The sequence below is a fragment of the Homarus americanus genome, unplaced genomic scaffold, assembly GCF_018991925.1.
Source record: "Homarus americanus isolate GMGI-L3 unplaced genomic scaffold, GMGI_Hamer_2.0 scaffold28, whole genome shotgun sequence".
Taxonomy (NCBI): domain Eukaryota; kingdom Metazoa; phylum Arthropoda; class Malacostraca; order Decapoda; family Nephropidae; genus Homarus; species Homarus americanus.
The window spans coordinates 8,438,790-8,457,976 of NW_024742238.1; the positions used below are offsets into that span (position 1 = coordinate 8,438,790).

The 19,187-nt window shown below is 38.9% G+C and overlaps 2 protein-coding genes across 6 annotated transcripts in view; one reads left to right on the plus strand and one right to left on the minus strand.

The window, feature by feature from the left end:
- The window catches only part of LOC121876523 (zinc finger protein 236-like), a 103,258-nt gene extending 84,691 nt beyond the window's left edge, over positions 1–18,567 (minus strand). For 2 of the 5 annotated variants that reach the window (XM_042381689.1, XM_042381688.1), the window contains exons 1-2: positions 18,121–18,314; positions 932–1,068 (exon numbers count right to left, since the gene is read on the minus strand). The gene's annotated coding sequence lies outside the window, so the exon portion shown is untranslated. Of the gene's footprint in view, positions 1–931; positions 1,069–18,120; positions 18,315–18,465 lie in introns of those variants that run through there. The other 3 variants (XM_042381687.1, XM_042381686.1, XM_042381690.1) reach the window with 3 other exon arrangements.
- On the plus strand, positions 2,398–3,156 carry LOC121876580 (zinc finger BED domain-containing protein 4-like). The gene has a single exon (XM_042381783.1). It carries the CDS (start codon positions 2,398–2,400, stop codon positions 3,154–3,156), a length of 759 nt encoding a protein of 252 aa, XP_042237717.1.
- Positions 18,568–19,187: the final 620 nt, after the last annotated feature.

Below are 19,187 nucleotides of genomic sequence, written 5' to 3' on the forward strand. Positions count from 1 at the left end.
TAGGAGAATGCGAATAGAAATCAAGATGTTACTAAACATTTTCCTTCCTAACTTATACTCGATAAAAGTGGCTTAAATTTCAAGAATAATACATTTTTTATGGTTTCATACAATTTCTCAGACAATTTTATGCTAGAAGAGACCCCATTACAATTAATAAAACAATTCCATGGCAGTGAAATGATCCCTAAAAAAAAAAAAAAAAAAAATCAACGATTTTTTGGCAAAAACCTCCGAGGCTGAGAGTAAGTTTTCATGCACATATGTGTCTCGGGCTCCGAGGCTGAGAGGGTTGATACTTCATACCTGAAGCAACTTTTGATGCAGAAGTCCCCCATTCATACAATATTTCAACTGAATTCTTATGTAAGTCCTTCTAGTTATTGTACTTGATATTTATTTAAACTTCAAATGCCTTCTAGATGGGATTTAAATTTGAATTCCAACAAAGTCAAATGTAATGCAAAGGTGACCACAGTTCTTATTGGATCATTACCTCCCTTATAAACTTTACGTCCCCTATTACATCCGTCATGATCTTCAAATTTCAAACCAATCTTCTTTATGGAACCTACAAAAATATTCAATGAAATTCAAATATGGGCACACATGCTTGAATCTTTGTTTATAAATTAATCTCTTTGAAAACTTCGAGGACGAGACTGATATCATTTCACATGTCAAAATACAGTAACAAATATAGTAACAATAGGATTCTTGTCCAATAAGAAAAAGCTTCAGAGAGAAGTTTCTTGCACATATTCAAGTACAGTATATGGCACATACAGTATTATTGTACAGAATACAGTTCTATACAAAATTAAAATATGTACTGTACTCGACACAAAATTTCACATAGCGTAATTCAGCACAATATAAAGAATAAAAAGCAATAAACATTTCAGCTAATAATGTATTATAGTGCACTTACCATGTGGTACAATATGAGTATTTGTTAAAAATGAGCCAGACTGCTGACTGAGATCATACTGAAGCTCCCCATCGCTGCCAACAACAACTGTACCATGACCCAAGTCCCCACTGGTCACCTCTCCAACCTCCATGTCACTGTGAAGAAAAAAACTATTATTCGTGGCTTATAAAAATGTATTTTTTGTATAGCATGATGTGACACAAATTAGATATCAGTAAGCTCTACATTTTAAAAGGGCAAATCTTAGCTTCTAATTTCTCAAGGATTGTGAGAGCCATCCATGTTGCATACAAATGTACTGGTATACCCCAAAACCTGACGTCCCATTAACTGCTGATTTGCATAACCGACGGGAGAGGAGCAGCAGAGCTGCTTTGAATTTGGCGGGCTGTGGAGTGGTGCAAGTTCTTGCCACATAAGGGCTCTGTGTGCTGCCTCCGACTCATTCCTGCCTCTTTGCACTTGTTTGCACTCACCATATGTCTCAGGCTTCATGTTTTTTCGTCATTTCCAACTTCGTGTGTTACACAATAATTCCTAAACACCCCAGTGATAGTTCCTCTTGTGCTGCCCCTCTTAAGGGCACCTTGATATGATGTGATAAGGTGTAATAAGTGTGGCGATAGGCCCATAAAGATTGGAAGAGACTTTATTTTTAAATTATTTCCAACTTAGTAAGTTAAGCAATCATGCCTAAACTCCCCAAGGATAGTTCTTCTTGTGAGGGGCAGCTTGATGTGATGTGATAAGGCATAATATGGCACAATAAGAGTGGTGATGGACCAGCATAGATTTGTAGAGACTTGAAATTGACACTGTAGACCGTCTTTACCATCCTCAACTCCAGTAAATAACAGTTTCAATTTATGCTTTACATTCCTAATTTAAGGCTTATTATGCTTGCTTTATATGACTGCTTTATTATCTTGCATGACAGTGTGCATTACAGAGATATATCAAGGGTAGATGGGAGTTTTTGGGAGGTTACCAGTACCTAACACTGATTTTTTTTTATTCTTATGGGCAGACATGGGGTCAATTATGAATCTTTTTGGAATTGATTAAAAAAATGTGTGAATTGAAATTAAATTGGAATTGAAAAAATACAAAATTAAAATTAATTGAAGTGAATTGGAATTGATATCAATGAATTGATATGAATTGATGTGAATTGATAAAATAATATACAGTACTGTATTATACTGTAATATGAGTCTTCATTATTTTGCAATAATTAACATATACAGGTATTCAAATAAAAACTAAAATATACAGTTAGCTAGCACAAAAAATATGTTAAAAATATATCAAGTGATGGCATGGCATCTCAAGAAAGATGGCATGGAGCAAGATGGCCAGATCAAACAAATTCTTGCAAAAGTATCAAAGCTCGTCAGCTTCTGCAGGAAATCAACAGTGGCTGCAGAAGTGCTCTCAAATGAATTCAAGCTCCAGATGGCAACATGTACACGCTGACGATGATGAGGTCAGTACTTGGAGTTTCACCTGAAGTGTGGGACAAACTTGACACTCCCTACAAGGTGAAGCAGTATGAGCTGAACACCATCAAGGAGCTCTGTGATATACTCGAGCCATTTGAGTATGTGACTAATCAGATTCAGGGACAAAACATGGTAACATCTAGTCTGGTAGTTAACAGTGTTCGTGGTCTTGGGGCTGCTTTAGCTAGTCTTCATGAAGTGTATAAAAGCAAGTTTGTTTCTGTACTTCAGTCCTCAACAGAGACTCGTCTGAATAAGTTTGAGTCTATGGAGGCTTTCCAGCTAGCTGCCACCTTAGACCCACATTATAAGCTGGACTGGTGCCATGACTATGACAATGAAGTGCAAGACATTCGTGACCTTCTGACTGTGAAATACAATATGGCACACAGTGTTGATCCTACAACAACAGACACTTCCCCTGCTGAACCACCACCGATGAAGAGGAACAAGTTCTTTGCCCTGGCCAACCGGTCTTCTACACCAAGACCAACTCCATCAGAAACTGAGGTCTCACTCTACCTCAACCAGCCATGTCTACAGGAAGATGGTGATCCACATGGCTACTGGAAGGCCAAGCAACCTGAGTTTCCTGTCTTCACCAGGCTTGCAGCAAAGTACCTGGTCATTCCTGCTACATCGGCTCCTGTGGAACAACTATTCTCCATTGCTAGCAAGCTCTTCAGGCCAGAGAGGTGCAATTTAAAAGATAAGATTTGAGCAACTTATGATGATCAGATGCAATCCTCAGTAACTTACTCATTCATATTTTGTTTACTAATACAGAACAAAGAATTAAACCATTTGAACTTTTGGTTGGTAAAGAATGTGATTGGTTTGTGTGGTAGAGCATTTTTTATAAAAAATAAAGAAGTTAATTTGAAACCTCGAATTTTTATTTCTTTCCATTAGATTAATGGTAGATTAAAATTGATTTTGAATTGAAAAGCATTTGAATTGAATTGAAAAGCTTGTGAATGAATCGAATTGAATTGACGATTTCTTTTTTAGGAATAAATTGAATAGACAAAAATGAATTGACCCCATCTCTGCTTATGGGATTAATTGCTTCAATAACCATTGATTCACTAACCAATGACTTTTCATGGTCCCTATATGCATCAGTTATCGGGGTATGCCTGCACTGTATTCAGATTTAATAAATGGTATGGTAATACAGTACTTACAGCAAATACTGTATGGGGTAATTGTAATCAATTACATCATATAATACTGTATACTATACAGTACAGTATATTCAATATGAAAATACTGTACCACACATTCCTGGTTACTGGTATATTATTGTATCGGTAAACACTGTACCTAAGTGGGTCACTTGTCATCTGTGTATTACAATTAGTGACCTACAACTCAGGCGCAGATATATCTACTTTAATTACTACATTAAGCCCTTAAGCCAAAGTCAGTGTCACTGTCAAGATTAGAGGGAGGAGTAAGCAGTAAGGATGGGGAGGCTGTGTGAGCAAGCATGTGATATCATGCAGGAATATGATGGTGTGGTAAATGAGGGAGATGGTTGTCTTATGGACATTAACTTCATCTGGATTGGAGAAGCAAAGTTTTATAAGTATAGGAACACTGCTATTTAGTATGAAACTTTTTGTCATAAGTATTATTGCAGCATACACCAATCAGCTTACAATGAATCTTATGAAAATCCTTAACCCCTACGTAGTTATAGGCGTAGATTAACATCTCATAAGGTAAGGGACACCCAGGTTTAGGGCATATATCAAGGTCCTTGAAAATTTTAAAATTCCCGCTAATAACTATGGGCCCTAGAGCTATAAATAAACATCTTGAGTTGTCTGGCATACAGACCCGTCAGCAATCACGTGACTAAACTTCGTGTTTCTTGGGAACATGCCAGTACCTTCGCCAGTCCCACTCTGTAAGGATGTCGTCATGTCATGCTATCAGTGACTCTGAAATAAACTATTTTCTTTGATGAGGATGCTCCTTGTGATGCTGAGGAGCCATTAGGAACAGACAGTGATTTGAGTGACTCTCGACACTTCCCTTCAGCGATTCTTTCCACTGGGGCAAAGCAGTACAGTCAGTTCTGCTATAACGCGATAGTTGTGTTCTTGTAAAATATCGTGTTACAGTTAATCCTCACATTACGCGGTCCCGCATTCCGCGTTTCACCGTTACCGCGGTGCCTTGCCAGAACCTAACATGCTCACATTCCGCGGTCGTGAACGCCATTACGCGGAGAGTGTCCGGCGCGACGCTATTTTTAGATTTGCCCCACGCGCCACCCACCCGTCCGCCTGCCTGCCTCTCCCTCCTCCTCCCTCCTCCTCCCTCCGCTTGGGCAAGCGGCGCGGTAAGGTTGTGCAGTGTGTGTCTTTGTTGCGTTATCACTGACGTCATATGACGTATCAGACCTGTGATTGGCCATGCATCCCTACCCCCCTCTGCTGCTAGCTGTAATTGGCTTAAAGTATTATGACGTGTCCACCCGGGGGAGGGAGGGAGGGAGGAAAGACGACGCTTGACCTAGCCGCGACAGTTTCATCCCTCAAGGCCACTCCGTGTTAACGCGCATCCATTGTTCCGTAAAATGGCTTCCGCCGGACCACCACCCCCAGAGAAAAACCTTTCCTTACCTGGACCCAGCGGCACTAAACCAAAGAAGACACGACGTTCCTTAAGCTACGAGGTGAAGTATAGCATCATCCAAGAGTTGGAGAAAGGAACAAGGCAGGTTGATTTGGCGCGCCAGCATGGCGTGAACGAATCTACGATCCGGACTATAAAGAAGGATTCAGCCAAGATAAAGGAGCACATGAAGATCACAAAGTCTACAGGTGCTTCTATGATCAAGTATTTTCACAACCAGGTGCTTCTCAAGACAGAAAAATTACTTGTGAGGTACTTGGTGCGTCAGGCGCGACGGAACATGGCGGTCGACACACGCTCTGTGAAGGACTACGCACGTGAACTGTACATGGCAGTGGCACGAAAGATGGGAACTTCAGAGCCCAAACCCTTTAATGCTTCCTCTGGGTGGTTACAGAGGTTTAAGATCCGGAACAAGATCACCAATATAAACATTGGTGGTGAAGAAGCGAGTGCTGATCGTGCTGCGGCTCGGGAATTTCCTCCGTTTTTACGTGAGATTATGGAGGAAGGACAGTACAGTGACGACCAGGTGTTTAACATGGACGAATCTGGTCTTTTCTGGAAAAAACTACCTTCCAAGTCCTTCGTTGTGAAGAATGCCAGCAGGATTCGGGGCCGGAAAATGCAGAAGGAACGCATCACCGTCCTGTTTACCACCAATGCCTCCGGTACCTGTAAGCTCAAGTTATCGGTGATCCACACAGCCCGCAAGCCGCACGCCTACAAGAGCATGGACATGACCAAGCTAAATGTCCACTGGCTGACAGCACGTAAGGCATGGATGTTCTCTACACTGTCCCTCTCCTGGTTTGATGACTGTTTTGTTCCCGATGTAAAGAAATTCTGTGAGCAACAGAATGTCCCATTTAATATTTTGTTGCTGCTGGACAACGCACCAGGACACTCGCCCCTACTGTTAGATCGTCACCCCAACGTAAAAGTGGTCTTCCTTCCTCCCAACACTACGTCTATATTACAGCCCATGGACCAGGAGTTGATTTGCAATGTGAAAGCTGCATTCTCAACAACAAAATTCCAGCTCCTGAACGACTACACCAACACCAGGGAAGAGTTGCGTGACCTGAGTGACACCACCACCGATAGCAAGAGCGACGAAGATGAGGAACAACGGTTAGAACAGCAAAAAATACTCTTCAAACAATTCTGGAGAGTATTTAACATCAAGAAAGCTGTGGACATCTTGGTGGAGTCATGGGATCAGCTGTCTATTGCTACAATTCGTCACGCATGGAGACATGTGTTGCATGGAATACCAGGTGAGAGGAGGAGTCAATCTGTGACTGGTGAGGTTCAGACTGTTGCAGTAGCAGTGGACCTTGCCAGAGAAGCTGCGCAGACTGTTACAGTTCCAGGCTTCTCCGAGACCACCAACGACTACATCCTGGAGGTGATCAGAAATCCTGAAGCGACTGCCGACGAGATGTTGGAAGAAGAACACGTCAGTGAAGAGGAGGAAGAAGGTGCGGCAGTCTCCGAAGAACACAATTTAAGTCATAGTGATATTAAGGGTGCCATGGAGTGTGCAGAGAAGATGAAGTCCTTCCTTTCCCGCGACAATGACGATGACCGCTATGAAGTCTTCCATAACCGGCTGGTGCAGGCTATGGAGCTGTACATCAAGGTGTATCACGACAACATCAACGCCAGCCGTCAGCAAAGCATAACAGATTTCTTCACCCGCAACCCACCACAGCCAGCCCAAGCCAGTGATAGTGACAGTGAAGTTGACTTTGAGGGATTTGTCAGGGAAGCCCTGACAACTGTAAGTGACAGTGATGATGATTCACCTAGTAATGGTGATTCACCTGAGGGCCAGTAATCTGCCCTCTGCCTCGGAACCAGCCTCCATCCCCGTATGCCGACCCATCTCTTCTACTACCGTAAGTGTTCCACCTAACTTTTAGTTTCTCTAAGGTAACCTTCATTTTTCCTATGTTAACCTTTATCTTTCCTAACCTAACCTCTTCTATATTACTTGTTTTTTCATACCATCATAAAGTTAAGATAAAATTTTTACTGCAACATAGTTATGTGTCGTCAAAAAGTGGAGTTTGGGGATCAGCCTGGACTCCATTTCAATTAATCCCATATGTTATTTTGTTCACTTTACGCGTTCCTCACTTTCCGCGGGACCCTCCGGGTTACATTAACCGCGTAATGTGAGACCCAACTGTATAGAAAATCGCGTAATTGAAATACAAGTAACAGGGCTTATGGAGAAAATAGGGTTAGGGGCAGATTACTACTCGAAATCGAAAAAAAATTAGTAGTTAGCCTAACACAAAGGAAAGCACAGTCTAAATAAATGTTACATTCATATCTAGTAATGAAATCATACAGTAAATATAACACTTTACCTTGAAAAAACATGAATATAACTTGATGAGGGGAGAAGAGGGTGATTTTGGGAGTTGATAACAAACTCTTCAAATGTTATATCCTTTCTTTTCTGATCATCACGGAAATTTCGTCTGAAACTAGAATGTTCTTCTTTGCCATGATACGATTCTTGCAATTAGAAAATAATGGCAAAAATCGCATTACAGCAGCAAACAAGCGTTAGATTATATAAATGTCGTTCCTCTATTCATAAATCACGTTAGAGCCAATTCGGCGTTATCAAAACATACGCATTATAGCAGAACTCTTTCTTACAGTAGGGGCAGGGGAAAACACACTTTTATTTGAGTTGCAGGCTACTTTTCAGTATCAAACATAACAAACACCTGTGCAAAATTTCCTTTTATTTCATCGCATACTTACCTACATAAAACGACTTTGTCAACTTTTAGTGTATACCATGAAATGGTGCATCATTTAATAACTGAGATAATGATAAATTTTACATGGGTGGCGTGAAATTTAATTCATGTTATTTACAATTTTACCGTATAGAAAATCAATACAAGTTCATATTGAAATTCTTTTTGTGTCTGCGAACCTTATATCATTTTACAGACAATAATCTTTGCCTATCATCTCATTAGTATCGATCGCCTTCGGTGCAAGCTTCAGTCATCACTTTTATGCCTCTCGACGCATACAGGTGCTGTTTGACCCACTTGGAGGCACACTAATCAGTGTCTCCAGAATGTCATTAACCTGTAGATTTGACAGAGAAGCACTGTAAAAATCGATCTTGAGTTCATTTCCTCCAGTTAATGTGGATGATAGTTTTTTTGCTTGCCACTTTAGTTTGGTCACCACCTTTCTCATATTGACTACAGGAGGCATCCTCATTCATCTCCACCTTTACCCTCATCAGTATAGTTTCCAACAAATTCTCGTCAGCAACAGCATCAGAATCTTCCTCTCCTCCTTTCAAGGATGCCAGTGCATTCTGTCTTCCTTTTGCTGATTCTCTCAAATTTTTCTTATCATTGAGACAGCTTTTTCTCTAACAGTCATGTCCTCATCTGCACATACCAAGAAGGATTGATCTGTGTGGGCGAAGTATGGATTTCTCTGGACAACCTTCTTCACTATCGTCTCCTCCTCACTATTCAGGTGTTTCATATAGCAGGGACTGGAATCGTTCCTTGAGCCGTTAATATTCACTGCGTAAGAGGTGTATCTTGATGTAAAACCACATTTGGAGCACTGAACTTTGTGTGTAATAACCAATTCTTTTTCAACTCATGGCTGGGTCTTGATGTTGCTACATACAACCTGAGATTCTACTCCATAAGGTGTTCCACCTTGACACACAGGGAGGACCTGGCTCCAATAGCAGCCAAGTCATCTTCAACAACACCTGTGATAACTCCTTTACAAATCCTATACGTTATTTCTGATTCAGGACAGATCTTTCTCACTTCATCATTAAGCACAGAAATCAGAAACTGACTGACTGGCTGGGCGACAACTGGAAATGAACAAAGACTCCTTGATCTGCTTTCCAATGGGACCACGCCAATGCTCAGGACCACTTGGTTTACCATCATAGTGATAAAACTTCTTGTGAAGGCAGCTCATTTCCGTGAAGCTGACATATGAAATAATGGGCGGGTGACCAAGTAACATTTCAAGATGATGAATGACTCCATTTCTGATCCTACATTTACATTGGTTCCATCACAACCCAACACACACAATGGGCTGCTGGAGTTAGATTTTTTCTCCACCAGAAACTTCGTGAATAGTTTTGGCAATCTGCTTTCCGTGTCCAGTCTTGGGAGTCACATGTGTAGGAATCGTCATTGCCAGAGCTCAACCATGATGACATAATGATCTTTCACCATCATCCTCGAACTCCATTTCTCGGTCTTCTCATTCTTTATCATCACAGTGGCGGTCTTCTTACCATCAAAATAGAGTGGCGATCAAAATTATCTAAACTAGCCATCGAATTTCTTGCCTCTTAAATAAATTTTTGTCTGCATCCGCAGCTTATGTGGTCCAACCTGACTCTTGTCATCGCTGTGAAATAATGCCATAGTCAGTTAAGGTGGCAGTAACAATGGCAGCTCAGCATATTAATCTTCATCAAATGTGGTCTAGCGGCAGCCAGTGTAGGGAGTCTTGTCGGTTCTGTGAACTGGTGTCTGTCAAAAACACTTGGATCAAGGAGGACAAAAATAAGGGCTGATAATCAATATTGACGCACCTCTCATACATGAACAACAAATGAAATAAGAGATATGAAAAAAAAGTTGATAAACACTGAACAGAGAACATTGCACATACAGCCCGGCTATTTGTAGTAATTTACAAATTTCAGTAGAAAATCACGGCAGACTAAACAACCAACTATCAACTTCAAATTTGGCATGGAGTCTTAGATATGTATAGGAGTACAGTATTCCCAGATAATTCACGGTTATTATTTAGCGGTCCTCTATTATTCGGGATGACACCCTGGATATACCCAGAATGTCTGCATGTAGTTTTAAGTTCCGCATTTTTTATATATATATATATATATATATATATATATATATATATATATATATATTATATATATATATATATATATATATATATATATATATATATATATATATATATATATATATATATATATATATATATATATATATATATATATATATATATATATATATATATATATATATATATATATATATATATATATATATATATATATTATATATATATATACTAGACTGCATGCAGATACTGACTGAGTAGGCAAAATATTATACAGTACTGTAATATATGCTTCTTTATACTGTACAGCTGCTCCTCGACTTACGACGGGGTTAGAGACCCAAATCCAGGTCATAAGTTGAATTGGTCTAAGTCGAAAATGCTTAAATAATACATAGAAAATCTAAAATGGGTGTCTCTTTTTCATCTCAGCACCACAAAACTCTCACATTTAAGCTTGCCAGCCATTTTTAAGTGAATTACAAACGAAAATTTTGTCAGTACACAGCGCAATCACTAACGTTGGGACTCGAAAATACGTAATTTGACAAAATTTTGGTACGACCGAGGAGGTCGTATGTCCAGGTGGTCGTAGGTCGCGTATGTCGTAAGTCGAGGAGTAGCTGTACTTATATATTTACCTAAGGCCACCCACTAGAGGTTGGCCATGCTGAGGAAGAATGGAGGCCATTGGTCTGTGTAGGATCCCACTAATGTTCTTGATAATTTTGTCTAGGCCTTTTTCGAAACCCAGGGCTATGTACAAGTTCCATTCCTACAGCCATTCTTAAGTTGAAAAAGTACTCAGTTAAAACACAAACCCCATTCAAAAATACGGGTGTTCGTAACTCAGGGACTGCCTGAATGCACAGTATATATACTGTATGTACTATGAGTACTAAATTACCAAGTTTGTTGGAGTACCACTTGTGTTCAATAGACTGTGTTGGAGTACTGTGTTTGTTGGAGTATTGTGAGAGCATATTTGAGTACAGTACAGTACTGTGTTGGAGAACTGTACTAGAGTCCGATTGTAGTAACTGTATTTGTGGATACTTGTAGTTAGTCATTTATTAACTTGAAGACACTTCAACTGGCAGGGAGCTTGTTGAAGCACAACTGTGTGTTTGTTCTTTACTTGGTGTATCACTTTATATATACACTTATGATATGTATTTATAGTAGCTTGAAATTGAGAGCAGCCATAAAAGCAATATAGATGTGCTCTCTGTGGAATAATCAGTAAACAGTATGTCTGTTGTTAGGTGCCCAAGCTCTCTAAACACTTTGCAAGAGTCAACAATTCAATAAACTGACCATTACCGCCGTATTTAAAAAAAAAAAGGCGAGGGGCTTTCAACTGAGGCCACTCAATCTTACCCTTAGAAGAGAGATCCAATGTTTGAGTTACTGTATTATAAAACACCGGATCTCGACCCCTGAACTCCCAACTGGTGATTGGTAAGCCCGTCGTTATGTGGGTCGCTGCTCAGGCAGGTGTTGGTGCCCCTGCCTCAATGGCTGTGTTCTGATTTACAATATTGGACTTGTAGCCAACCTTCTGAAAGTCCTGTGTTACTATTTTGATAAATGTGCCAGATTTTTATGTGTTATTCTTTCTCACAACGAAAAAAATAAAAAAAGATGGGTGATTTAAAAAACAAAAAATGTAAGTGTAACTATAAAAGTCTCATCCAACACATCCAAATGCCACCGGTTTGCTTACTGCCACAGATGATTCCTGAGATCAACCAAGCATGTCATGCTCTTAGTATTTCATATAAGGTGAGCGTCACTATCTCCTCGATTTAATTAAGGAAAGAATATTATTCTCAGTTAGGTAAGAGATGGCAGGATGATCCCAGTCAAGACAAGAACCTGGCAGGATGATCCCAGTCAAGACAAGAACCTGGCAGGTGGTCACCAATGCTTTTACTACAGGATTGAGGCCAGACAGAACAGTCCAATAGGTGAAAAAGATTTGGGAGAATATGAAAGGCAGGTGAGAGCAAAAGCTTGTCATTGGTGGAAGATATGTAGAGGTAAGGAATAAGATTATAATGGTTAAATGTAGATTCTATAATCATGCCTTGCTTTTAAGTGAAATGACATACACAGTACAGTGAAAATTTTTGTGGTAATTATGTTTTCACGCCCCAAAACAAAACAAAATTGGTAGTGCCACCTATATTTCAGTTATTTTCCAGTAAGTTATAAATTAGTTTTTGCTATTATTAAGGTGTTTACCCCACATTTCCTTTGACATTTAAGCTCTGTCCTCTTCGTCAGGAATTCTACTTTCTTGGACCAAACCAAACCAGACCAGACCAGACCTGACCTAACCTGACCTGACCTATCATATTATCTAACAAGAGAAATCTAGCCTACCTAAGCTAATCCAACCTAGGGTACTATGCTCTACAGTATTCTTCTGCCCCCTGGCTCTATTTCTTATTACTTAACCAAATTTCAGAGCCAAGGAAGGAGTTTTACCCCACTAGTGGTGGCTGCCCTCTGGAGGAGCCCAACATCTTCACCTCCAAGATTTAAGCCTATATTACACCAAGTTGGAGTCTTCAGCCAGTAATGGTGACTATGATGGTTCTGAAATTCCTAAGTAAATTACAGTGATCCCTTGACAACCATGGTTTTGAGTATGCATAGCCTATATTAATCACCCAGTTTTTCCTTATCAACTCTTTGAGTGTTCATGGATTTCCATGTAAATGTTTTAAAAATTTTCACATTGTTATATAAATTCAGTTTATCTTGAAACACTTACCTGTGTTGGTATTTCCCTTCACAAATTCTGAGCAGTATTTTCTGACGTAAAATTAAAGTTATGATGGCGTTATAGCTTAATTGCACTGCAAAAGTAGCATTGACAGGAGTAAGTTTGACTACCTGACGTGCAACTTTGTTCTCATCATATAAAGGTGGCGGCACATTGGGCACTTTCCTCCAAACATGTTGCCCGTTGGCCTGAACGCCCAGCAAGCAGTAGGATTTCGGCTGTTGCTAGAAATGGATAACGGTTTGGTGGAGATCTTTGCTGGCCGGATTAGTGCTTAAATGAGATAATTTCAATTAAAAATTGAAATAAAGCATGAAACAATAATAATTTTAAATAGAACACATAAATGGTGACATATATCTATTTATTTGTCGCTTTAAAACTTTCATTATTATTATATCATTATTCAGGGGTCTTCTTTGACCAGCCAGCTGCCACCACTTTTAAACACACTTCACGACGCATCCATTGTCTTTTCTTTAGCTTTTGCAGACACCTCACTTGCTTCAGCAATTGAAGAACTACAAGGTATAGCAAAATCCTGCAAGGCCTCAACTGTAGTAACGGGATCCATGGCGAAGCTCGTCGAGACGCTTTGTTGTTATTTTCATTGTGTTGGGCAGATGCGCCAACAAAATATCCCAGTGACATGAACCGTCTCTTTGTTATGCTGGACGGACCGTGTGTGCCAAACACGCTTGGAGGAAAGTTCCCAGTGTGCTGCCACCTTAAAGATGCTACCAATGAAACTCAGAATTGGAGATACTTCTATAGATTCCAACTTGTTTAGATAATACAACAATGGGCCTTAACGTTTCCCTATTTGGAATATGTAATTTTGTTTTTACTTTTGCTTTTTGCAGTACAACATCATTAAAAATCATTTAAATTCCTTAAAATCTCTCTTAAATGGAATCTGTTCATTGATATCAAAAACCATTTTCTCCTGGCAACCCCTACTTTCTACCCACCACCCAAATAAGATAAGAAAATAATCAAAAACTACAGCAATCATCCGAGAAAAAAAAATTATGAAAGGAACCAATGTCCCATTCCAAAAATGTCACTCCACCAGAAACTCCTAGCAACTACAGTACAGCTCTAATATTCCAGAAGGACCAGATACAGCACTGCTACAATCAGTGGCGTGTCGTGAAAAAAGTGCTAGGTTAAGCAAATGACACTGTTAATTAAATTATACTACTGTACTGTACTATGAGACTCGTAGTCTACAAAATTGTGAAACAGCAAAAATGTTAGAAAATAAATAGTCATTTTTCATTCATCTTTAAACTTCATTTATAGCACTGATGAGGCATTTGTATAAGTTTTTATTAGACAATTAGCAAAAGTCAGTACAGGGTACATATAACTTATTTTAGATTTATTCCCAATGAAATAAATTATTTTGCACCAGTTACGACAATGGAAAAATTAAATATCTAAATTATTTGAAACAAATACAGGTATATAATGTATTTTAAAAAATCTTGCCTGTGAATTTACAGTTATAAATTCATGACTGATCTGATAATAGCTGCAGTGTTGTCGGCAGTGATCTGTAAGGGATACTGTACTGTAGTAGTAGTAGGGGAAGGACAACCAGGAGTGCGCTGTGATTTCTAGCAAAAGGAATTCTGCTCATTGATATAAGAACATATATTATCGGGGGGAAATTCCAGCATCAAAATGCTTTCTACAACACATTATTTATTTATTTTTATTTTTTTTATGGGGAATAGCCCACCCTGTCACAGGTCATCGACCCACAACGGGACCTGGCCGGTGAAAAAAATAAGAGTAAAAAGAAATTAAAAATAGAAGAGAAAAAGACCAAATTAATCTACACAACGAAGATGCCAGAAAACAGCTTTTTGAAGTGAGACAGATTGTGTGAGACAGATTGTATGAGAATGGAAAAAAGAAGAAGGCAGAGCATTCCATAGTTTGGCTGTGTGAGGAAAGAAAGATGTAGTATAACGGGTTATTCTAGTGTCACCGACATCCACAGAGAAACGGTGGGCACCGCGGGCAAGAAGGGTGTTACGAGCCCAGGCCTTGCCGGTGGTTCACAGGATGCCAAATCCACCAAACATTGCTCGTTAAAGTACCTGTAAAAGAGAGTGAAGCAACATTGCGGCGAAGAGAAAGGGAAGAAAGATTATCAACTAAAGAAGGAGAGTTAATAAGACGGAATGCCTTTGATTCCACCCTATCTAACAGTTGAACAGAAGAAGAGCCACCCCAGATATGAGAGTGTACTCCAAGTTAGGATGAATGAATCCCTTATAAGCTTGAAGCAACTGCTCAGGAGTGAAGTAGCTACAGCATCTGTACAGCATTCCCAGCTTTTGGAGGCCGTTTTAGCAATGTTGTGGATGAGTGGCTTCCATGACATATTAGAGGAACAGATTTTCAAGTGGCAATCACTCCTGTCTTGCTAGTTTCAAAAGTTCAGACTCCTACTACAGAGGTTTAAATTCATTGAGACTTAAATAAAAAAAATACAGAATGCTATACAGAATTAAATACCACTGCAGGTAGCAGATAATAGGCAGCTATCAAACAGGGAGGTACTACCGCCTGGGAAAATATTGGAAGCATAATGTTATGTCAAATAGTAGACCCTGCTGCCATATGGCAACACAAAAATTGTGACCAAGTCCCAGGTTGCTGATCTGACTTTCTGCCTCATTTACACACAATTGCAGGGTCTCAACTGTTTCTCTTACTATTGACAACACAACATACTGTACATAAATTGTTTCTTACTATTGATCTTTTTTCTTCTTTTTTATTTATTTATTTATGGTCCTTTATTATTATTATTATTAATATATTTTTATTTAATATATTTAAAAATATATATTATTTTTTTATAATCTTTTATTAATTATTATTATTATTATATTTTCACCCCCAGGCCCTGATGTGGGTCATTGACCTGTGCCCTGGTGGGCTAATCCCGTAATAAAAAAAATAAAAAAAATAAATAAATAAATAAACAAAAAGAAACATCTTTAATTTTGAATGGAAATATTTTATAGGGTAAGCAATGCTTACCTTGCTTCTTAGGAATACCCTGTACTTGCCACAATACAGTATATTTATTGTCCATAAAATGAACCAAACTAATCTTCCTATCCTATCCTAACCTAACCTAGCATACCCAAACAAAGTGGTTATTTGTCCAGTCATGGACCTTTACTTACTTTTGCTACTTATCACAAGCAAACATGCTGAGGTTAGGTTAGGTTTGCAAGTGACTGAATTCAGTAATCTAGAATAAGAATCACCTCCTTCAATCAATCATTACGAATGCTGTACACATAGTGGAAGTAATTACTGTATAGTAAAGGTTAGTGCTTAACCTTAACTCCAAGCTATACTGTACTCTATTTTAATCGTCTAAATAAAAAGTAAGTACCATAATGGATATAGGTACAGCAGCCATATTGACGGACAGTGCTGTTAATGGTAAGGTTAGGTTAATCGGAAAGAAGGCCATCTCAGTAACTATCATTGTATAATCTGCTAACCATGCAAGCACATTAGGCTGCTGTACTAAAAGACATCGACGTTTTTCATATGGCTGCCAAACCTATATCCTGTGCCAAAAATAATTCTTTCTCTGAGAGGAACCTTCAACAAACTCATGGAAACAAACTTGATGATTGTTGTTTTGCAGCATTACATCTGTATATTGTAAATGGAAAAAAATTGGCTAATATTGATGACTAACCCACTTATGCTTTATTTGTTTTGATGTTTATATTCTAACTATATTTCCATCAGAGAGTTCTGATATAATAATTTTTTAGAAACTGCTTCATTTGGTAAATAATTAGGTGACTAGGCATGCACTACTTTGTCTTTCTCAGTGGTAATACAGCCAATAAGGAGCAACCCTGCCTATCACATTGATGGCTTCAATTGACACCAGTGTATGGTTTTAGGCTGCCCAGTTTGGGCGGTTGTTCTCACATCCACAAATAACATAAAATTACACCATAACTGTCAGTTCTTTCTGTTTAATGTGCCGTGGGGCTCCGGAGGGTGGAGCCCCACGGCTAAGAACTTAGGTAAGGTTAGGTAGGTTTCTTTGGTTAGGTTGGCGAGGTCTTCTAATAACACTTCTGCCGCTTGTTTTCTTCTCAACTAAGGTTAGGTTAAGTTTAATTTTGAAATAATCACTTTTTAACACATTTGCCAAAAATATAGTAAGAAATGACACATCAAAACAATTAACGCGTCTGCGGGTCAGTCATCAATATTAGCCACCAAAAAATTAAGACAGTGTCCACTATACAATACAGTGAAATTGTGGCATTTTTAAAATAGTTTTCTATGTAATATCAGCAGCGGGTAAGTCATCAAAAATTACCAAAAAATCTTTCAGTAAATTCCTTGTCCAATTTTGGTAATTTTCACTGGGTAGGAAACCTATTATTTTTAGGCAGTGGATACACGTATTTTGCCGTGACCGATTAAGTTCGTACTAATGCTATTTTACCGTGATTGTGCTCTGATTGACTAATGGTCCATTACAGGTGAACAGGTCGAGAACTATAGTTGACCGTGACTGGCGGCACTTGGCATTTATTTTGCCATGAGTCGATCATTGCGTAGCTATAAACATACCAAACCAGAAGTTGTTCGATTTTGTTCATTTTTTCCACAGATTTTCTTACCATTATAAAGGATGCAACATTTAAGAGAACCTGGCCTAACCAACCAAAGAAACCTACCTAACCTTACCTAACTTCCTAGCTATGGGGGCAGATCCCCCCCCCCGTCATATTAAACAAAAAGTACTTAGCCAATCACAGTACACTCACGGTAAAATAACATCAGTAGGAACTTAGCCGGTCACGGCAATATATCCACTACATTATTTTTATGGAGTAATTTCAAGTTCAGGAGCACAACCATAATTAAGTATTACCAAATTAGATATAGGTACATGATGGTATTTTATCAATCACAAATTCCAAAGGTTCAATGGAAATTAAGGTGGTTGAAATGTTGTAATATATAACAAAGGTAGCAATACATTCTTAATCTAGCATAAGCTAAATCAGAATATTCATTATCATCAATTTCCTATCCAAGGTTCCAAGACCGAGTTTTTACAAAGAAAATACCGCCCTTGTGATAAATTCATTATCGCTCATTGCAAATATAGTTTGGTCTAAATTACTTGCACGAATAGGAAAGATAATGTCTTGTATGAGTTACAGCTCCGTTAACACCCACGAGACTGACCAAGCTCTACTATTTATCAGTCTATGGGCCAACTCACACATATGTCAACTTTTACTACATACATCCTTAACGACATAGAGTAAGACAGCTCTCAGTACATCAAGGCTGAATGATCATGTTCTTCCCTGAAACGCGAGAGTTGGTCCTGAGTGCCAAGAGGTCCAGCAACCACCTCCCGGTATAAAGTAGCCACATTTTAACACTTAATGGTGGTGTTTAATCATGTATGAGTAACCTTGCTCCCTCAACCTGTCACTCGTCTCATGTTGTTTTGTTGTCCTCCTCCCCCCCCAACGTATCATTCCGCCGTTATCTAGTGCCTCTCCGCTAACACCAACTCCTCCACACCTACTCTTCTGGGCTTTCTCATTACAAACTGATGGCTACTTTCTATTTGCTCTACTCACCTCACGTAGGCTAACCGAGAAGAACGGGAGATTATACACGAAATAACAAATAGTCCTCTTTGTTTGGTACGAGTCGCTGAAGCAATGGCGGTTCTACGTTCTAACACATGACGTCATACACCCAGTCCTAGACGCAATAAGGCGGGACGTTTAAACACAGAGATTAGTGACGAACTAATATAGGAGATTTAAAGCTGATATTCCAATTATTCAGGTCCAAAATACCAGAATTTGTATAAGTTTAAAAAAACGTATACAAGCTCTTTAGGTTGAAATATATAATATAAATATACCTGTATCACGAAACGTCGTGATCATAGGACTCATGACTTTGTCAGCTGTCCTTGGTCAAATTGACCGAAATCAATTATTATTATTATTACCTAAACTGTGGTTTATAATTAGATAAAATAAAATACTGAACATATTTCAATACATTCAAGATTCTAGTTAGATATATGAGGCCAATAACCTTTCCAATAAATGCTTCACAGTCTCTCTCCAACTTGTATTTAATAGGACTCATAGCCATAACCATGAGCAAAAGGCTCTCAGTGACTGTAAAATTACTTATATGAATCATATACTGTATTTAAGCACGGCGATCGCCATTCAAAGAATAAACATAGGCCAGTGAGCCTTACCCAGGGAGCTTTTTTCAGCCTTTCATGGGGTACGCTGTCGAAAAAGCCTTGGCAATGTTCAGATGTAGTGTATATTGT